The sequence below is a fragment of the Salvelinus fontinalis genome, unplaced genomic scaffold (genome assembly GCF_029448725.1).
Source record: "Salvelinus fontinalis isolate EN_2023a unplaced genomic scaffold, ASM2944872v1 scaffold_0036, whole genome shotgun sequence".
NCBI classification, from domain to species: Eukaryota; Metazoa; Chordata; class Actinopteri; order Salmoniformes; family Salmonidae; genus Salvelinus; species Salvelinus fontinalis.
In genome coordinates this window covers 417,424-439,880 of record NW_026600245.1, presented here as the reverse complement: position 1 = coordinate 439,880, position 22,457 = coordinate 417,424, and the positions used below count along the sequence as shown (strand labels likewise).

The window sequence follows — 22,457 nt, the reverse complement described above, 5'->3', positions numbered from 1 at the left end:
ACAATAGTGATATTGTCTTGTTTTCACATTAGTAGTAACATTGATGATTGTAGGCTACAAATGAGTTATTCAAGTTGTTGAAATCCTAAGCAGTGTGCCAGACGACTTTTGGTCTCCAATATAGAATTGCAGCACGAGGGCAAAGCACACACAATTTGATTGCAGATACGCCTCCCTGCTAATGAGGAAACCGCTAGTTATGGATGTAGTATATCTGCCTGGAGAAGATTTTAGTTTTCCACAATGTATTCTGAACATTACAGCTCACTATCAGTGCAGGATCAGCTACTCAAGGAAACTCAGATTAAAAACTTCTTCAGGTTAGGGTCTATTTTTAGGAATTTCCGCCTGACTGACGTGCCTGTTACCCAGAGGCCAGGATATGCATATAATTGGTATAAAACACTTTGAAGTTTGTAGAAATGTTAAAATAATCTATGGGACTATAACACAATTGATATGAAAATTCAAAAGAAAAAACAATCGGAATATACATTGGGGAGAACAAGTATTTGATACCCTGCCTATTTTGCAGGTTTTCCTACTTACAAAGCATGTAGAGGTCTGTAATTTTTATCATAGGTACACTTCAACTGTGAGAGACGGAATCTAAAACAAAAATCCAGAAAATCACATTGTATGATTTTTAAGTAATTAATTTGCATTTTATTGCATGACATAAGTATTTGATACATCAGAAAAGCAGAACTTAATATTTGGTACAAAAACCTTTGTTTACAATTACAGAGATCATATGTTTCCTGTAGTTCTTGACCAGGTTTGCACACACTGCAGCCGGGATTTTGGCCCACTCCTCCATACAGACCTTCTCCAGATCCTTCAGGTTTCGGGGCTGTCGCTGGGTAATACGTACTTTCAGCTTCCTCCAAAGATTTTATATTGGGTTCAGGTCTGGAGACTGGCGAGGCCACTCCAGGACCTAGTAGTTTGGACGAAAGGACGTAGTTTGACTTGTTTGAACAAAGTTTAGAGGTAGCTTTTTGGATTCCTTTGTCTGCATGTTGAACGAGTGGTTTTACTGAAATCGATGGCGCCAGCTAAACATACTTTTTGGGATATAAAGAAGGATTTTATCTAACAAAATGACCATTAATTTTGTAGCTGGGACCCTTGGGATTGCAAACAGAGGAAGATTTTCAAAAGTAAGTGATTTATTAATCGCTATTTGTGATTTTATGAGGCCTGCGCTGGTTGAAAAATATGTTGATGTGGGGCGCCGTCGTCAAACAATAGCATGGTATGCTTTCGCTGTAAAGCCTATTGTAAAAACACTTCAACCAGTAAAATACTCTTTGGCTAGCTTTGCCATCAGCCTGACAATGAGGGTTTGTACACTAAGTGTTTAACAAATTGGCCCAGAACTTCACCAAACAATAACACAGACCTACTGTAGGACCCATAACTTCACCTAACAATAACATAGACCTAGGATTATATATCATTGAATATTTCAGGTGAAACATGGAAACTAAAATGTCTTTGTCATGCCATTTCTTAACCTGATCACCAGATAATTTTGTGAATAATCCCACTAGGCTACTCTGTAATGTGTTGTCATTCTAAATGTCCTGAATAAAGGAAAATAGCTCTGTGTGTTGTACAATAGCCTATCCATCAAGGAACAGTTCTCTACACATGAGCTAAGTATCTCCATGTCCAAACAAACTAACGAGAGCCTACTGTAAATCAAGCAGACAATAACACAATATAAACATAAATTTGTGAGGCATGTTGGATCCAACGTGGAGCACGGCATAACTGTCTTTACCAGAGTAATGAATGAAGAAGCACTTGGTTGTTGTTGCATGTCGTGGTGTTTGTCATTTGACTTTCAAAAAAATGTCTGACAGTAAGATCCAGTATTTAAGTTGAAGTTCATCATATGACAAGCTTAACGTTCTGACTATAACTACTGTTCCCTGAAGGAGGGAAACTAGGTTTTCATAATTCCGACCCAAACGAACACTAAATGAAACAGCCCATGGCAGATCACCCAGACCTGACCCCGCAAGATGCGTCAGTTTTGTCAATTTATGAATTGTCCTTTGTTTGAAACACTCCTGTCAATTTTGAGTAAGGACGCACACCTGATTACGCATGGGACTAGTCTACCTGGCCTGCGCGCAAATGTAGGCCTATAAATGTGCCCATTTGGGAATGTCTGATAGTATTTCTGACTGTCTTAACACACACCACCACTAATGAGTTCTGGAGTTTCTCAAAGTACTTTTTTCTTGACCTCAAACAACAAGTAAACAAAATGTTAATGAAATCAATTGCGAATGACAATGTCCAGTTCTTGCCCTTTCAATAACCACTTGGCACTTGAGTGGTTAAATTTCTCCAGCCCCCATTTCTCCAGTCCCCAAACCAAGTTTCTGAGCAGCCATTTTGTTGCTTTTTAAAACCTAGGTTGTCCCTTTAAAAAAGCCACAGAAAAATCAACTAATCTGCAGTTGAAACAATAACAAAGTAGTATGTGACAATAACAGGATCATATCAAGGACAGCATCACAAATTAATACATAAATACCACTTGAAGCTTGATAATGAGTTTGAATAATTTGAATCAGCTGTGCAGTGCTGAGGCAAAAACAACAATGTGCACCTCTGAGTCCCCAGGACTGAGAACCACTGCTCTTCATTGGGACATCTTCATATGTAGACTGGCTTTCATAGCGCTCTTTATCCGAGGACAGAAAACCTCACAAGAAACAGACTTCATTATAATCAAATTACACCACACTGAATATTATGTTACTATTATCTCCATCCTCACTTCTAGGGACAGGAACTACACAAAAGTCCCTGCCCTATCCAGAATAGCCTCCTATCTCACTGACAGTTGGGGCTGCTATCCTTTCACCCTCCATGGCTGTTAGCTAGCTACCTACAAATGCATTTGGAGTTGTTTTTTTACAGTGATAAATAGATAGCTAGCTAATATGAAGTTAGGTAGCTGGTGATATTTAATTCACTTAGCTATCTATCTATAAAGTATTTGAAGTTGGTTAGATAGCTTGCTAGCCAACTAGCTAGCTCATTTAGCAGCTCATTTGAGTTAGCCTGCACTGTAGCTAGTTAGCTAATAATACATTGTTTATTTTTACATTTTCAAAATCTATTTACTTACTTAAATAGGTTCTCCTAGCCATGTGGACAACTGGAAACAGGGCAGCAAAGTTTATCACCAGAGGGTTTTAGAGGATATTACTACATATTTTTGAAACGTCATTGGGGTTAAATAAAGTCTGCTTAATCAATGGAACATTGAACAAACTTGCTCTGCTGAATTCTTGACGGAGTCACAACAGGCGGCTTAAGCGGCACACAGCAATTTACCGCTATTTATCTAGTGTACATTCACCCTCAGCCACCTTGTCCTAGAGAGATTTACACGGTTATCAAAACGTCACACCAGGGTAAGCCTATACAAAACACATCCCTGTGGGGAAAATTAATGTGGAAAAACGATGTGAACCATTTCCCTGTTTGAACTGTTGTTGTTCTGGATATTATGACTCTACAGCGCCCCACAGTGGACGGGTCAAAATATTGATAAAGCAGACTTGATTTAACCCCAATGACGTGTCAAAATATGTTCCATTGATAAAGCAGACTTTATTTAACCTCCATGTCATCTTGTTTCTACATGGCGTTGTAGATTGTAGCGGTATACAGGATGCATTTTGGATGTTTTCAGTGTGTTTTTAACCCTTTGCAGCATTACCACAAAAATGGAAGAGGCAAGTAGAAGGGGAAGAAAGTAAGGAACCTGTATGTCGGCCCTATATTAAAGAACATAAATGGTTAAAGAAAAGTGTGATAAATAAAAACATATACCAATTTAATTTAAGGACCAAAAAACTGACAGCTGTGCCATATACATTGCAAAATAGTTGGGAAGAGATTTTCGATGTACCCATCCCATGGCACATGGTTTATGAATTGATACGCAAAACGCAAAACGATTCAAAACTTCACATTTTTCAATTTAAATTACTATACAAAATTCTTGCAACCAATAGAATGTTATATGTATGTATATATATATATATATATATGGGGATACAATCTTCCCAGTTCTGCAGATTTTGCTGTGAGGAGGCAGAGTCATTAGATAATTTATTTTGGTATTGTCCATATGTAGCTCGTTTTTGGTCACAGGTCCAGGAATGGCTGAAGAATTGCAACATTTGCCTAGAACTAACGCTGCAGATAGCAATACTGGGTGATTTGAAAAGCCATAGTCAATCAATCAATATAATAATTATTATTTTAGCAAAACATTTTTTTTTAAATTTACAATCTGTAGAAGCTATGAGAATAGAAAGGTTCAATAATTTTGTGAAGCATCACTGCACAGTTGAAAAATATATGGCAAATAGAAATACAAAATGGATGAAAAATGGAAGCAACAAATCCAAAATGGACATTGATGGAAGCAACATTCTTTCTGCAATATTAAGCTGATCCCTTAAGAAACAAAACAACAACAACAACAAATTCTCAGTCAAAAACACAAGTCAGAACACAGCCTCTCGATTCTCTCATGTGTTTTCAGGTCCTCTGACTGGGAAAATGTCTTTCCACAATGAGAGCAGTGGTATGTCTTCTCCTCCTGTGTATTTGTATGTATTCTTTCATGCTCTTTCAGGTACCTTACCCGGGTAAATCTCTTTCCACAGTGGGAGCAGTGGTGCATCTTTTTTCCTGTGTGTGTCCTCTCATGCTGGTTCAGGTTTCCTAACTGGGCAAAATGCTTTCCACAATGGGAACATTGGTAAGGCTTTTCTCCTGTGTGTATTCTCTCATGCTCCTTCAGGCTCCCTAACTGGGTACAACTCTTTCCACAATGGGAACATTGGAAAGGCTTTTCTCCTGTGTGTGTCCTCTCATGCCTTTCCACGCTCCCTAACCACCTAAAACTCTTTCCGCACAAGGAGCAGTGGTAAGGCTTCTCTCCAGTGTGTATTCTCTTATGTGTTTTCAGGCTCCCCAACTGAGTAAAACTCTTTCCACAGTGGAAGCAGTGGTGTTGGTTAGGCGTCTCTGGGTCGGTTTCCTCTGAGGAACTCTTCCCGCTGTCAGAGTCTGGTCTCTCTCCTGCCAAAGACAAACAGATTATTTAGTTAAACAGAGACCTGAATGAAACCTGCATTAAATAAAATTGTCTTCATATGAGGTTTAATCCAGACTAGATCTCTCAATAACTTGAGGTCAGTTTTCACAACATTACATCATTAAAAATAAACTTGGTGACGGTGAGATTATGAAAACCTAACTGCATCCCCAGTCCCTGGTATATCACCAGACTGCATACAAACCTAACTGCATCCCCAGGCCCTGGTATATCACCAGACTACATACAAACCTAACTGCATCCTCAGGCCCTGGTATATCACCAGACTGCATACAAACCTAACTGCATCCCCAGTTCCTGGTATATCACCTGACTGCATACAAACCTAACTGCATCCCCAGGCCCTGGTATATCACCAGACTGTACAAACCTAACTGCATCCCCAGTCCCTGGTATATCACCAGAATGCATACAATCAATAAATCAAGTTTATTTTATATAGCCCTTCGTACATCAGCTAATATCTCGAAGTGCTGTACAGAAAACCAGCCTAAAACCCCAAACAGCTAGTAATGCAGGTGTAGAAGCACGGTGGCTAGGAAAAACTCCCTAGAAAGGCCAAAACCTAGGAAGAAACCTAGAGAGGAACCAGGCTATGAGGGGTGGCCAGTCCTCTTCTGGCTGTGCCGGGTGGAGATTATAACAGAACTATGCCAAGATGTTCAAAAATGTTCATAAGTGACAAGCATGGTCAAATAATAATCATGAATAATTTTCAGTTGGCTTTTCATAGCCGATCATTAAGAGTTGAAAAACAACAGGTCTGGGACAGGTGGCGGTTCCATAACCGCAGGCAGAACAGCTGAAACCGGAACAGCAGCAAGGAACAGCAACAAACCTAACTGCATCCCCAGGCCCTTGTATATTATCAGACTGTACAAACCTAACTGCATCCATAGTCCCTGGTATATCACCAGACTGCATACAAACCTAACTGCATCCCCAGTCCCTGGTATATCATCAGACTGCATACAAACCTAACTGCATCCCCAGGCCCTGGTATATCACCAGACTGCATACAAACCTAACTGCATCCCCAGTCCCTGGTATATCACCAGACTGTATACAAACCTAACTGCATCCTCAGTCCCTGGTATATCACCAGACTACATCCTTGAATTAAGGGGTTTCACGGGGGTATCCTTGAATTAAGGGGTTTCATGGGGTCATCTCTGAATTAAGGGGTTTCACAGGGGTATCCTTGAATTAAGGGGTTTCACGGGGGCATCCTTGAATCGAGGGGTTTCAAGGGGTATCCTTGAATTAAGGGGTTTCACGGGGGTATCCTTGAATTAAGGGGTTTCACAGGGGTATCCTTGAATTAAGGGGTTCACGGGGTACACCTTGTTAGACAAAAAGTAAATCATTTCCAAAATGCTCAGCAGAGTCTGATGGAGAGGAGGGGGGGATAAACTGGGCAATCATAGCAGCAGTAGCCTATATACATACTGACTCCCCTAGTAACAGAGTATCACAGGGTCATAGCAGCAGTAGTCTATATAGATACTGACTCTCCTAGTGAACAGAATATCACAGGGTCATAGCAGCAGTAGTCTATATAGATACTGACTCTCCTAGTGAACAGAATATCACAGGGTCATAGCAGCAGTAGTCTATATTAGAGGTTGACCGATTAATCGGAATGGCCGATTAATTAGGGCCGATTTCAAGGTTTCATAACAATCGGAAATTGGTAAAAAATAAAGTACACCTTTATTTAATCTTTATTTAACCTGTCTAGGACTGGGGTGCCGCTAGCGGCACACCCCCCCCCCACCCCCACTGAAAAGGCAGAGCCGCGAAATTCAAAATTTTTTTTTTTTTTAAATATTTAACTGGGCAAGTCAGTTAAGAACACATTCTTATTTTCAATTACGTCCTAGGAACGGTGGGTTAACTGCCTCGTACAGGGGCAGAACGACAGGTTTTTACCTTGTCAGCTCGGGGGATTCAATCTTGCAACCTTACAGTTAACTAGTCCAATGCTCTAACACCTGATTACATTGCACTCCACGAGGAGCCTGCCTGTTACGTGAATGCAGTAGTAGCGAAGGTAAGTTGCTAGCTAGCATTAAACTGATCTTATAAAAAACAATCAATCATTCAATCATAATCACTAGTTAACTACACAAGGTTGATGATATTACTAGTTTATCTAGCGTGTCCTGCGTTGCATATAATCGATGCGGTGCGTATCGTTGCTCCAATGTGTACCTAACCATACCAAGTATATATTTTTAAACCTGCATATTTAGCTAAAAGAAATCCAGGTTAGCAGGTAATATTAACCAGGTGAAATTGTGTCACTTCTCTTGCGTTCATTGCACGCAGAGTCAGTGTATATGCAACAGTTTGGCCCGCCTAATTTGCCAGAATTTTACGTAATTATGATATAACATTGAAGGCTGTGCAATGTAACAGGAATATTTAGACTTATGGATGCCACCCGTTAGAATACGGAACGGTTCCGTATTTCACTGAAAGAATAAACGTCTTGTTTTCGAGATGATTCTGTCAGGGTTGTGTGCGGAGAATATTTGGAGTCAAACGCAGGACACAGTGTTGAGCGAAACCACAGTGTTTTACTCAAATTAAATGCACAGTTCCACAAATGGAAAATAAACAGATACATACACGTATCAACTACAAACACCTAACGCACAAACAATCACGGACAAAACAGAAATGAAAGCTAGAGGGTTAAATAGGGAACATGATGGGGGAATTGAAACCAGGTGTGTATAATACAGACAAAACAAAACGAAACTGAAAAAAGGACCGATGGTGACTAGAAAGCCGGTGACGTCGACCGCAGAACACCACCCGAACAAGGAGAGGGGCCGACTTCGGCGGAAGTTGTGACAGTACCCCTCCCCTGTCGCGCGGCTCCAGCAGCGCGACGACACCGGCCTCGGGGACGACCCGGAGGGCGAGGTGTAGGGCGATCCGGGTGGAGACGGTGAAACTCTTGTAACATGGATGGATCTAGAATGTCCTCCACCGGTACCCAGCATCTCTCCTCCGGACCGTACCCCTCCCACTCCACGAGGTACTGAAGGCCCCTCGCCCGACGTCTAGAATCCATGATGGCCCTTACGGTATACGCCGGGACCCCCTCGATGTCAAGAGGGGGCGGAGGGACCTCCCGCACCTCAGACTGCTGGAGTGGACCAGCCACCACCGGCCTGAGGAGAGACACATGGAACGAGGGATTAATACGGTAATCAGGGGGGAGTTGTAACCTATAACAAACCTCGTTCAGTCTCCTAAGGACTTTAAATGGCCCCACAAACCGCGGACCCAGCTTCCGGCAGGGCAGGTGAAGGGGTAGGTTTCGGGTCGAGAGCCAGACCCGATCCCCCGGTGCATACACCGGGGCCTCACTGCGGTGGCGGTCGGCACTCGCCTTTTGTCTCCTGATGGCCCGTTGTAACCGCACATGGGCAGCGTTCCAAGTCTCCTCTGAGTGCCGAAACCATTCATCCACCGCAGGAGCCTCAATCTGCCTCTGATGCCATGGTGCCAGGACCGGCTGGTAACCTAGCACACACTGAAACGGTGATAGGTTGGTAGAGGAGTGGCGGAGGGAGTTTTGGGCCATCTCCGCCCAGGGGATGTAAGCTGCCCACTCCCCCGGCCGGTCCTGGCAATAGGACCTCAGAAACCTACCCACATCCTGGTTTACTCTTTCCACCTGCCCGTTACTCTTGGGGTGGAAACCTGAGGTAAGGCTGACCGAGATCCCCAGGCGTTCCATAAACGCCCTCCAGACTCTAGACGTAAATTGGGGACCCCGATCAGAAACTATATCCTCAGGCACCCCGTAGTGCCGGAATACGTGGGTGAACAGAGCCTCTGCAGTTTGTAGAGCCGTAGGGAGACCGGGCAAAGGAAGGAGACGGCAGGACTTAGAAAACCGATCCACAACGACCAGGATCGTGGTGTTACCCTGCGACGGCGGAAGATCCGTCACAAAATCGACCGATAGGTGTGACCACGGTCGCTGTGGAACGGGAAGGGGTTGTAATTTCCCTCTGGGCAGATGTCTAGGTGCCTTGCACTGTGCACATACCGAACAGGAGGACACATAAACCCGCACGTCCTTAGCTAAAGTGGGCCACCAGTACTACCCAGCAAGGCAGCGCACCGTCCGACCGATACCAGGATGACCAGAGGAGGGTGACGTATGAGCCCAACAGATCAAACGATCGCGGACATCAAACGGAACGTACATACGCCCAGCTGGACAGTCAGGTGGAATGGGCTCTGAACGTGACGCCCGTTCGATGTCCGCGTCCACCTCCCATACCACCGGTGCCACCAGGCGAAAGGCTGGAATGATGGGAGTGGGATCTGAGGACCTCTCCTCTGTATCATACAGCCGGGACAGTGCGTCTGCCTTAACGTTCTGGGAACCTGGTTTGTAGGAAAGGGTGAAATCAAAACGGGTGAAAAACATGGCCCACCTTGCCTGACGAGGGTTCATTCTCCTCGCTGCCCGTATGTACTCCAGATTGCGGTGGTCAGTCCAAATGAGAAAAGGGTGTCTAGCCCCCTCAAGCCAGTGTCTCCACGCTTTCAGAGCCATGACAACAGCCAGCAACTCCCGGTCCCCCACATCATAGTTTCGCTCCGCCGGGCTGAGCTTCTTCCAAAAGAATGCACAGGGGCGGAGCTTTAGTGGCGTACCCGAACGCTGAGACAGCACAGCCCCTATCCCCGCCTCGGACGCGTCCACCTCAACTATGAATGCTAAGGAAGGATCAGGATGAGCCAGCACGGGAGCTGAAGTAAACAGAGCCTTCAGGTGACCAAACGCCCTGTCCGCTCCAGCTGTCCACTGCAGTCGCACCGGTCCTCCCTTCAGCAGTGAGGTAATGGGAGCCGCTACCTGACCAAAACCCCGGATAAATCTCCGGTAGTAGTTGGCAAACCCTAAAAAACGCTGCACTTCCTTTACCGTGGTTGGAGTCGGCCAATTACGCACGGCTGAAATGCGGTCATTCTCCATCTCTACACCTGACGCTGAAAAGCGGTACCCTAGGAAGGAGATGGACTGTTGGAAGAACAGACATTTCTCAGCCTTGACGTACAGGTCATGCTCCAACAGTCGACCAAGCACCCTGCGCACTAGGGACACATGCTCGGCGCGTGTAGCGGAATATATTAGAATGTCATCTATATACACCACTACACCCTGACCGTGCAGGTCCCTAAAGATCTCATCCACAAAGGATTGGAAGACTGATGGAGCATTCATTAACCCGTACGGCATGACAAGGTACTCATAATGCCCAGAAGTGGTGCTAAATGCTGTCTTCCACTCATCTCCCCCCTTGATACGCACCAGGTTGTAAGCGCTCCTGAGGTCCAATTTTGTGAAGAAGCGCGCCCCGTGTAATGACTCGGTCATACTCGCTATAAGTGGTAGCGGGTAACTGTATTTTACCGTGATCTTATTTAATCCGCGATAATCAATACACGGGCGCAAACCTCCATCCTTCTTCTTCACAAAAAAGAAACTTGAGGACACAGGTGAGATGGAAGGCCGAATGTATCCCTGTCCCAGAGATTCGGTGACATATGTCTCCATAGCCACCGTCTCCTCCTGTGACAGGGGATACACGTGACTCCTGGGAAGTTTAGCGTCTACCAAGAGATCTATCACACAATCCCCCGGTCGATGGGGTGGTAATTGAGTCGCCTTCTTCTTACAGAAGGCGAGTGCCAAATCGGCATATTCGGGAGGATTGTGCATGGTGGAAATCTGGTTTGGACTTTCCACCGTAGTGGCACCTAAGGAAACACCTACACACCTACCTGAACACTGACAGGACCATCCCTTGAGAGCCCTCTGTTGCCACGAAATAATCGGATCATGAGAGGCCAACCAGGGAAGACCCAACACAACAGGAAACGCAGGAGAGTCGATCAGGAAGAGACTAATTCTCTCCTCGTGATCCTCCCGCGTTCTCATAGCGATGGGCACTGTGACCTCCCCAACCAGCCCCGACCCCAAAGGACGACTATCTAGGGCATGTACAGGGAAGGGAACATCAACCGGAATAATAGGGATCCCTAAGCTATGAGCCAAAGAGCGGTCAATAAAGTTCCCAGCTGCGCCTGAATCTACTAGCGCCTTATGCTGGGAATGTGGGGAAAACCCAGGAAATTCTATAGATAACCACATGAGTGCAACAGAAGGCTCTGGGTGAGTTATGTGCCTGCTCACCTGAGACGACCCACCAGTGCTCCGCCTGCTACCTCGACTCCCAGGAGAAACACCCCAGCACCGGACAGCAGTGTGCCCTCTGCGTCCACAGTTGGTACATGGAGTGGTTCCCCCTCCGGTCTCCCTCCTAGCAGCCCCTCCCAACTCCATAGGGGTTGGATCCAAGGAGCTGGGTAATGGAATGGGCGGACCCCGATCTAGACGCCCGCGGGAGGCCAACAGGTTATCCAGCCGGATAGATAAATCCACCAGCTGGTCCAGGTTGAGAGTGGTGTCCCTGCAGGCTAGCTCCCTACGAACGTCCTCTCGTAGACTACACCTGTAGTGGTCGATCAGGGCCCGCTCATTCCATCCCGCACCAGCGGCCAGAGTACGGAAGTCCAAAGCGAAATCTTGAGCGCTCCTCATCCCCTGCCTGAGATGGAACAATCGCTCTCCCGCCGCTCTCCCTTCAGGTGGATGGTCAAAGACTGCCCGGAAGCGGCGAGAGAAGTCATCATAATTATCCAGGGTAGATCCCTCTCTTCCCCAGATGGCGTTGGCCCACTCCAGGGCTTTACCAGTCAGACAGGAGATGAGAGCGCCCACCCTTTCGTGTCCCGAAGGGGACGGATGAACAGATGCCAGGTATAGCTTCAGCTGTAGGAGGAAACCCTGACACCCGGCTGCTGTTCCGTCATGTGCTCCCGGGAGCGAGAGCCGAATTCCACTGGTTCCGACCGGTGGAGGGATGGATGGTGGTGTAGGTTGAGGTGCGGGTGTTGGTGCTGGGTTATGATTTATCGGGAGACCTCCTCTCTCCCATCTTTCCATAGTTTGCAGCACGCGATCCATGGCTGTCCCTAAACTATGCAACATAGTCGCGTGCTGTTGAACCTGCTCCTCTACGGGGAGAGAAGGGCTGGCTGCGCCTGCTGACTCCATTTGAAGTTAAGGTCCGTGATTCTGTCAGGGTTGTGTGCGGAGAATATTTGGAGTCAAACGCAGGACACAGTGTTGAGCGAAACCACAGTGTTTTACTCAAATTAAATGCACAATTCCACAAATGGAAAATAAACAGATACATACACGTATCAACTACAAACACCTAACGCACAAACAATCACGGACAAAACAGAAATGAAAGCCAGAGGGTTAAATAGGGAACATGATGGGGGAATTGAAACTAGGTGTGTATAATACAGACAAAACAAAACGAAACTGAAAAATGGATCGATGGTGACTAGAAAGCCGGTGACGTCGACCGCCGAACACCACCCGAACAAGGAGAGGGGCCGACTTCGGCGGAAGTCGTGACAGATAGTTTCCGGATTGGACCATATTAATGACCTAAGGCTCATATTTCTGTGTGTTATTATGTTATAACAAAGTCTATGATTTGATAGAGCAGTCTGACTGAGCGGTGGTAGGCAGCAGCAGGCTCGTAAGCATTCATTCAAATAGCACTTTCCTGCGTTTTGCCAGAAGCTCTTCGCTGTGCTTCAAGCCTATCAACTCCCGAGATTAGGCTGGTGTAACCGATGTGAAATAGCTAGCTAGTTATCTCCTAGTGAACCAAATATCACAGGGTCATATCAGCAGTAGTCTATATTCATACTGACTTTCCTAGTGAACAGAATATCACAGGGTCATAGCAGCAGTAGTCTATATACATACTGACTCTCCTAGTAACAGAATATCACAGGGTCATAGCAGCAGTAGCCTATATACATACTGACTCTCCTAGTAACAGAATATCACAGGGATCAGGCAGCTCAAACTATTGGTTGATCAGCTAGCTCACAGACGAACCACAGTGGTAGGATAGTTAAAGGAAAACTCCACCCCAAAACCATATTTTGGTATTTGTTTCAGGAAGTCAATTCATGATTCTCAGTTGTGACTAGATGGAGTACAGTTTCGACCTGAAGTTACTTTTCGTAGCAGGTTAGGAGAGCAATTTAGCTAACCCTTTTCCTAACCTTAACCTTAGTCTCCTAACCTGCTACATTAATTCTCCTAACCTGTTATGTCCATGAGGCAGAAATATTGGGCTAGTTTGTTTTGCATGGCCAGGTGCCCCGGGTGGGTGGAGATTTCACTTAAGGACAAATGGAATGGACTACAATGTGCAAACCCCACCTCCTCTTTACCAGATAGGTGGACACTACAGGACTACTGAAGTGGATCAGAGATGGTAACCTCCTCTTTACCAGATAGGTGGACACTACAGTACTACTGAGACGGGTCAGAGATAGTAACCTCCTCTTTACCAGATAGGTGGACACTGCAGTACTACTGAGGTGGATCAGAGATGGTAACCCCATCTTTACCAGATAGGTGGACACTACAAGACTACTGAGGTGGATCAGAGATGGTAACCTCCTCTTTACCAGGTGTTCGCTGTAATAGACAAAGCCTATTGAAAACCAAAAGACTAAAGAAGAAAACTAATTTAAATAAAAAGGTTAAAGGCTCTCAAAACCCTCTGATGTTCTGACTGACAAGTTGTGTTATCTACCATCCAGCCATCCAATCAGAAGACCTCTCCTGACATCCATTCACCCAATCAGAAGACCCCTCCTGACATCCATTCACCCAATCAGAAGACCCCTCCTGACATCCATTCACCCAATCAGAAGACACCTCCTGACATCCATTCACCCAATCAGAAGAGACCTGTCCTGACATCCATTCACCCAATCAGAAGACCCCTCCTGACATCCATTCACCCAATCAGAAGACCCCTCCTGACATCCATTCACCCAATCAGAAGACACCTCCTGACATCCATTCACCCAATCAGAAGACACCTCCTGACATCCATTCACCCAATCAGAAGACATCTCCTGACATCCATTCACCCAATCAGAAGACCTCTCCAGCCATCCATTCACCCAATCAGAAGACCCCTCCTGACATCCATTCACCCAATCAGAAGACACCTCCTGACATCCATTCACCCAATCAGAAGAGACCTGTCCTGACATCCATTCACCCAATCAGAAGACCTCTCCAGCCATCCATTCACCCAATCAGAAGACCCCTCCTGACATCCATTCACCCAATCAGAAGACACCTCCTGACATCCATTCACCCAATCAGAAGAGACCTGTCCTGACATCCATTCAACCAATCAGAAGACCTCTCCTGATACGTTGTGTTATCTACCTTCCAGCCCTCCATTCAGAATAACTCATTTCTGTAAGTACATAGATGTATATAATGAATGTCCACAAGTGGCTAACGTAGTTCTATACAGTTTATTCAGATAATGTTGCATTAATCAAATAATTTTTACAATCAACACATTGTGGACTAATAAGGGTTCATACTTGTATTCAATGAATCACATTTTAAAATGTGAATCTTATTTTAGACATGACCATGTCTCCAGAGGAAAAAACTAAAACAAAAGTAGAGGCCTATTTTTGAGTTAAATTTCATATAAACAATATGATTTAATGTGCCATAACACAACAGTCAAACATCAGTCAGAACACAGTGACTCATCAGAACACAGCCCGTCTATTCTGTCATGTGATTTCAGGTCCTCTGTCCGGGAAAATGTCTTTCCACAATTAGGTTCCTAACTAAAGCTCTTTCCAAACTGTGAGCTTACCCTCCCCTGTGTGTGTATGTCCACATGCCTTTTCAGGTTCCCTGGTTTAGTAAAACTCTTTCCACACTGGGAGCATTTGTAAGGCTTTTCTCCTGTGTGTGTCCTCTCGTGCTCCTTCAGGTTCTCTGACAATGCAAAATTCTTTCCACACTGGGAACAGTGGTAAGGCTTCTCTTGAGAGTGTATTCTCTTATGTTGATTCAGGGTCGCTGAATGGGAAAAACTCTTTCCACACTGGAAGCAATTGTGTGGTTTTTCCCCTGTGTGTGTCCTTTCATGTGATTTTAAGCTTTCTGGCAATGCAAAATTCTTTCCACATTGGGAACAGGGGTAAGGCTTCTCTCCAGAGTGTATTTTCTTATGTTTGTTCAGGTTCCCTAAATGGGAAAAACTCTTTCCACACTGGACGCAATTGTGTGGTTTTTCCCCTGTGTGTGTCCTCTCATGTGATTTTAAGTTTTGTAATAACCTAAATTTCTTTACACAATGGGAACAGGGGTAAGGTTTCTCTCCAGTGTGTATTCTCTTATGTTTTTTTAGGTTCCCTAAATGGGAAAAACTCTTTCCACACTGGGAGCAATTGTGTGTTTTTTCCCCTGTGTGTGTCCTCTCATGTGATTTTAAGTGTTCTGACAACCTAAAATATTTTCCACAGTGGGAACAGGGGTAAGGTTTCTCTCCAGTGTGTATTCTCTTATGTTTTTTTAGGTTCCCTAACTGCGCAAAACTCTTTCCACACTGGGAGCAATTGTGTGGTTTTTCCCCTGTGTGTGTCCTCTCATGTAATATTAGTTCATGAGTTCGTGAAAATCTCTTTCCACACTGGGAGCATTGGAAAGGCTTTTCTCCTGTGTGTTTTCTCTCATGCTCTTTTAGGTTCCCTAACTTGGTAAAACTCCTTCCACACAGGGAGCAGTGATGTCGTGTCACTGGTTTGGGAGTCTCTGGGTCTGGTTCCCCTGAAGGACTCTTCCGTCTGTCAAAGGGAAAGTCTGGTCTCTCTCCTGCCAAAGACAAACAAATTTAGTTAAACAGAGACCTGAATGAAACCATATGATAAAACAGTCTTCCTATTGAGGTTGAATCCAGACTAGATATTTCTTTATAACACAACATTTGGATCCTGGATGCTGATTGGTTAATAGCCATTAGTTATTCACAATACTACTCGGGTAATGGCTTTAACAGTTCTATTTGAATCATTCCTACACATCCACTGTCCCACAGCCCAACCAGGCAATTTATAAACTAATCTCCACTGTCCCACAGCCCAACCAGGCAATTTATAAACTAATCTCCACTGTCCCACAGCCCAGCCAGGCAATTCATAAACTAATCTCCACTGTCCCACAGCCCAACCAGGCAATTCATAAACTAATCTCCACTGTCCCACAGCCCAGCCAGGCAATTTATAAACTAGTCTCCACTGTCCCACAGCCCAGCCAGGCAATTCATAAACTAATCTCCACTGTCCCACAGCCCAGCCAGGCAATTTATAAACTAATCTCTACTGTCCCACAGCCCAGCCAGGCAATTCATAAACTAATCTCCACTATCCCACAGCCCAGCCAGGCAATTCATAAACTAATCTCCACTGTCCCACAGCCCAAGCAGGCAATTCATAAACAAATCACTACTGTCCCACAGCCCAGCCAGGCAATTCATAAACTAATATCCACTGTCCCACAGCCCTGCCAGGCAATTCATAAACTAATGTCCACTAGAAAGAACTATCTAGACATTATTACCCCATGTTTATAGCCTAGCATTTGGTTTGCAACAGAGGGGATTCATTAATATAAGCTCCTATGACCATGGCAGATGGGACAAGAAGAAAATAACAGAATGAAATAACAAGCCGAAGTGGAACACTGAGGCAACAAGAACACTGGTGATAGTGTGGTCTGATATAGGAACACTGGTGTGGTCTGATATAGGGACACTGGTGCTCGTGTGGTCTGATATAGGAACACTGGTGCTGGTGTGGTCTGATATAGGAACACTGGTGTGGTCTGATATAGGGACACTGGTGCTCGTGTGGTCTGATATAGGAACACTGGTGCTAGTGTGGTCTGATATAGGAACACTGGTGCTAGTGTGGTCTGATATAGGAACACTGGTGCTAGTGTGTTCTGATATAGGAAGACTGGTGCTAGTGTGGTCTGATATAGGAACACTGGTGCTAGTGTGTTCTGATATAGGAACACCGGTGCTCGTGTGGTCTGAAATAGGAACACTGGTGCCAGTGTGGTCTGATATAGGAACACTGGTGCTAGTGTGGTCTGATATAGGAACACTGGTGCTAGTGTGGTCTGATATAGGAACACTGGTGCTAGTGTGGTCTGATATAGGAACACTGGTGCTAGTGTGTTCTGATATAGGAAGACTGGTGCTAGTGTGGTCTGATATAGGAACACTGGTGCTAGTGTGTTCTGATATAGGAACACCGGTGCTCGTGTGGTCTGAAATGGGAACACTGGTGCCAGTGTGGTCTGATATAGGAAGACTGGTGTGGTCTGATCAAATCAAATTTTATTTGTCACATACACATGGTTAGCAGATGTTAATGCGAGTGTAGCGAAATGCTTGTGCTTCTAGTTCCGACAATGCAGTAATAACCAACAAGTAATCTAACCTAACAATTCCACAACTACTACCTTATACACACACAAGTGTAAAGGGATAAAGGATATATACATAGATATATGAATGAGTGATGGTACAGAACGGCATAGGCAAGATGCAGTAGATGGTATAGAGTACAGTATATACATATGAGATGAGTAATGTAGGGTATATAAACATAAAGTGGCATAGTTTAAAGTGGCTAGTGATACATGTATTACATAAAGATGGCAAGATGCAGTAGATGATATAGAGTACAGTATATACATATACGAGATGAGTAACGTAGGGTATGTAAACATTATATTAAGTGGCATTGTTTAAAGTGGCTAGTGATACATTTTTACATACATTTCCATCAATTCCCATTATTAAAGTGGCTGGAGTTGAGTCAGTATGTTGGCAGAGGCCACTAAATGTTAGTGGTGGCTGTTTAACAGTCTGATGACCTTGAGATAGAAGCTGTTTTTCAGTCTCTCGGTCCCTGCTTTGATGCACCTGTACTGACCTCGTCTTCTGGATGATAGCGGGGTGAACAGGCAGTGGCTCGGGTGGTTGTTGTCCTTGATGATCTTTATGGCCTTCCTGTGACATCGGGTGGTGTAGGTGTCCTGGAGGGCAGATAGTTTGCCCCCAGTGATGCGTTGTGCAGACCTCACTACCCTCTGGAGAGCCTTACGGTTGTGGGCGGAGCAGTTGCCGTACCAGGCGGTGATACAGCCCGACAGGATGCTCTCGATTGTGCATCTGTAGAAGTTTGTGAGTGCTTTTGGTGACAATCCGAATTTCTTCAGCCTCCTGAGGTTGAAGAGGTGCTGCTGCGCCTTCTTCACAACGCTGTCTGTGTGGGTGGACCAATTCAGTTTGTCCGTGATGTGTACGCCGAGGAACTTAAAGCTTACTACCCTCTCCACTACTGTCCCGTCGATGTGGATAGGGGGGTTATCCCCCTGCTGTTTCCTGAAGTCCACAATCATCTCCTTTGTTTTGTTGACGTTGAGTGTGAGGTTATTTTCCTGACACCACACTCCGAGGGCCTTCACCTCCTCCCTGTAGGTCGTCTCGTCGTTGTTGGTAATCAAGCCTACCACTGTGCTGGGAACACTGGTGCTGGTGTGGTCTGAAATAGGAACACTGGTGCAAGTGTGGTCTGATATAGGAACACTGGTGCTAGTGTGGTCTGATATAGGATCACTGGTGCTAGTGTGGTCTGATATAGGAACACTGGTGCTAGTGTGGTCTGATATAGGAACACTGGTGCTAGTGTGGTCTGATACAGGAACACTGGTGCTAGTGTGGTCTGATACAGGAACACTGGTGCTAGTGTGGTCTGAAATAGGAACACTGATGTAGTCTTATATAGTAACACTGGTGTGGTCTGATATAGGAACACTGGTGCTAGTATGGTCTGATATAGGAACACTGGTGCTAGTGTGGTCTGATATAAGAACACTGGTGCTAGCGTGGTCTGAAATAGGAACACAACATATAGGAACACAACCTGTCAGAGGAACACAACCTGCTGAGACAGACACCTCACAAGTCCTCAAGTGGCAGCTTCATTAAATAGTACCAGCAAAACACTCCGGGCTGCTGGCCCTCTAGGCAGAAGTCATCTGTCCAGTGTCTGTTCTTTTGCCCATCTTAATCTTTTATTTTTATAGGCCAGTCTGAGATATGGCTTTTTCTTTGCAACTCTGCCTAGAAGGCCAGCATCCCAGGGTCGCCTCTTCACTGTTGACATTGAGACTGGTGTTTTGTGGGTACTATTTAATGAAGCTTCCAGTTGAGGACTTGTGAGGCATCTGTTTCTCAAACTAGACACTACTATACTTGTCCTCTTGCTCAGTTGTGCACCGGGGCCTCCCACTCCTCTTTCTATTCTGGTTAGCAATAGTTGGTGCTGTTCTGTGAAGGGAGTAGTACACAGCGTTGTACGAGATCTTCAGTTTCTTGGCAATTTCTCGCATGGAATAGCCTTCAATCCTCAGAACAAGAATAGACTGACGAGTTCCAGAAGAAAGTTTTGTTTCTGGCCATTTTGAGCCTGTAATCGAACCCACAAATGCTGATGCTCCAGATACTCAACTAGTCTAAAGGCCAGGTTTATCACTTCTTTAAATCACCACAACAGTTTTCAGCTGTGCTAACATAATTGCAAAAGGGTTTTCTAATGATCAATTAGCCTTTTAAAATGATAAACTTGAATTAGCTAACACAACGTGCCATTGGAACACAGATAGGGTTCTGTACGCCTATGTAGATATTCCATTAAAGATCAGCCATATCCAGCTACAATAGTCATTTACAACATTAACAATGTCTACACTGTTTTTATGATCAATTTGGTGTTATTTTAATGGACAATTTATTTTGCTTTCCTTTGAAAAAAAGGAAATGTCTAAGTGACCCCAAACTTTTGAACGGTAGTGTATGTTAAGTCACTTTTTGGAAACGGAACGGAGAAAACAAGGGGTAGCTTGCTCTCTAGGTCGTCTGATTCTAGACATATTAGTCATCATCCTAGGGCCCTCAGTATTGACGAGCCAACTCCAAATATTCAAAGTTAAAAACAAATTTAAGGCGGTACTTACTGGTGTTACTCAGATCTCCTATCTCCTCATCTTCATCTTTCAATGTGACAGTAATCTCTCCTTCCTTCTTCACTCCAAAAACTGCATCCTCCTCTTCTTTCACAGTAACATCCTCCTCTTTCACTCTGAACGCGTCTTCCTCTTCTTTCACTGAAACGTCTTTCTCTTCTTCTTTCACGGTAACAGCCTCACCCTCTACTTCTTGTTTTACTGTGACATCCTCCTCTTCCTTCTCCTCTTTCACGACAATGTTCAGCCCCAGAGCTTCTTTCTCCGTCCAGCAGACTGCCTCTTCTTTAATGGGAGGGGAGTAGTTTAGGGAGCTCATGTTCGGGGACGTTAGCTAGCTAGCTATCATTAGCGACTAGGCTAATGCTAACTAAACCAGCCAGTTACTATAGCTGACTAATACAAAATAACGTAATATTCAATTAAATAGGTTAACAAGTAGATACGACAGAAGTGTGTCTAAAACACAGTAGCTAATATACATCGAAAGCGTATAAATAGCTTGAATCTTTCGGCTATGTTGGCTAGCAAGCTACGGAGGTGGATGACGAGCTGTTTATGAAGAACCGTCCACTAGAATATACGTCACGTTGGCAGCGTCGCCTGAATGAAGCACATCGTTGTCTGCTGACTGGAGCAGTTGAGGATCATATTTTATTTTCAGACAAAGATTCTTTTAAATGGATTTAATTAAACAATACTATTATATTGAGACATACAAAGACCTGAATGTGTTGATTGATTAGTGCGATTTTTTTTTTTTTACTACAGCACATTTGAGGCAGTTTAATTTAAGTCAAACTAAATCTAAATAAGTAGCTAGCTACTGTAGGTCTATACTGCTCCTGCATGGTGTAACAATACATCATGTAGATGTATATAATGAACAGACTAGGTCTATACTGCTCCTACATGGTGTAACAATACATCATGTAGATGTATATAATGAACAGACTAGGTTTATACTGCTCCTACATGGTGTAACAATACATCATGTAGATGTATATAATGAACAGACTAGGTCTATACTGCTCCTACACGGTGTAACAATACATCATGTAGATGTATATAATGAACAGACTAGGTCTATACTGCTCCAACACGGTGTAACAATACATCATGTAGATGTATATAATGAACAGACTAGGTCTATACTGCCGCTACATTTTTATATTATAATTTTGTATTTATTTGTCCTTTATTTAACCAGGTCGGTCAGTTGAGAACAAGTTCTCATTTACAACTGCAACCTGGCCAAGATAAAGCAAAGCAGTGTGACAAAAACAACAACACAGAGTTACAATAAACATTCAGTCAATAACACAATAGAAGATAGAGAATATTTTTTTTGTTTAGGAATACTGTGAAACAGGATCTTTACACTATTAATGCAGATATTATGGACATTTTATTTAAAACATGTAATTACATTTTAATTGTAGCTCCTTTAATTTAGACCCAAAATGTATTTGCTTTAATGTGTGCCATTGCCCGGCTATTAAAAGGGACAGGTGACTATTTGAGACTCAGCCTCAGGAATGTTTGGTCACATGGAATCAACTGACTTGATGTCTACGGTGCAAAGAGATTGATAGTTGGTGGTGTTGGGAGTGTTGAGTGTGTTGATATAACGGTAATAATGTAAAAGTTCCACTTTTAACAACCATCAGAATTGGTTAAAAAAAGGTTATGCTTGAGTGGTACAGCGATCTAAGGTACTGTATCACAGTGTTAGAGGTGTCACTATAGACCCGAGTGGTGCAGCAGTCTAAGGTACTGCATCACAGTGTTAGAGGTGTCACTATAGACCCGAGTGGTGCAGCAGTCTAAGGTACTGCATCGCAGTGTTAGAGGTGTCACTATAGACCCGAGTGGTGCAGCAGTCTAAGGTACTGCATCGCAGTGTTAGAGGTGTCACTATAGACCCGAGTGGCACAGCGATCTAAGGTACTGCATCGCAGTGTTAGAGATGTCACTATAGACCCGAGTGGTGCAGCAGTCTAAGGTACTGCATCGCAGTGTTAGAGGTGTCACTATAGACCCGAGTGGCACAGCGATCTAAGGTACTGCATCGCAGTGTTAGAGATGTCACTATAGACCTGAGTGGTGCAGCGGTCTAAGGTACTGTATCGCAGTGTTAGAGGTGTCACTATAGACCTGAGTGGTGCAGCAGTCTAAGGTACTGCATTGCAGTGTTAGAGGTGTCACTATAGACCTGAGTGGTGCAGCGGT

The 22,457-nt window shown here is 44.4% G+C and overlaps 1 protein-coding gene across 2 annotated transcripts; it reads right to left on the bottom strand.

Moving 5' to 3' along the window:
- Positions 1–3,842: 3,842 nt before the first annotated feature.
- LOC129842373 (zinc finger protein 883-like) lies at positions 3,843–20,788 on the bottom strand. Of its 2 annotated transcripts, none has more exons than XM_055910913.1 (2): positions 20,217–20,788; positions 3,843–5,127 (listed from the first exon to the last, which is right to left on the bottom strand). In XM_055910913.1, the coding sequence occupies exons 1-2, from the start codon at positions 20,542–20,544 to the stop codon at positions 4,535–4,537; spliced, it is 921 nt and encodes a 306-aa protein (XP_055766888.1). In that variant the 5' UTR covers positions 20,545–20,788; the 3' UTR covers positions 3,843–4,534. The 2 variants fall into 2 exon arrangements, with proteins under 2 accessions (XP_055766888.1, XP_055766887.1); XM_055910912.1 differs by lacking the exon at positions 3,843–5,127 and adding an exon at positions 14,286–16,001.
- Positions 20,789–22,457: the final 1,669 nt, after the last annotated feature.

Bases quoted from the DNA above. Each gene is read 5' to 3' on its own strand.
- LOC129842373 (XM_055910912.1), bottom strand. From the start codon at position 20,544: ATGAGCTCCCTAAACTACTCCCCTCCCATTAAAGAAGAGGCAGTCTGC. The intron at 16,002-20,216 runs GTAAGTACCGCC...TGTCTTTGGCAG, and splicing joins AGGAGATCTGAGTAACACCA to GAGAGAGACCAGACTTTCCC.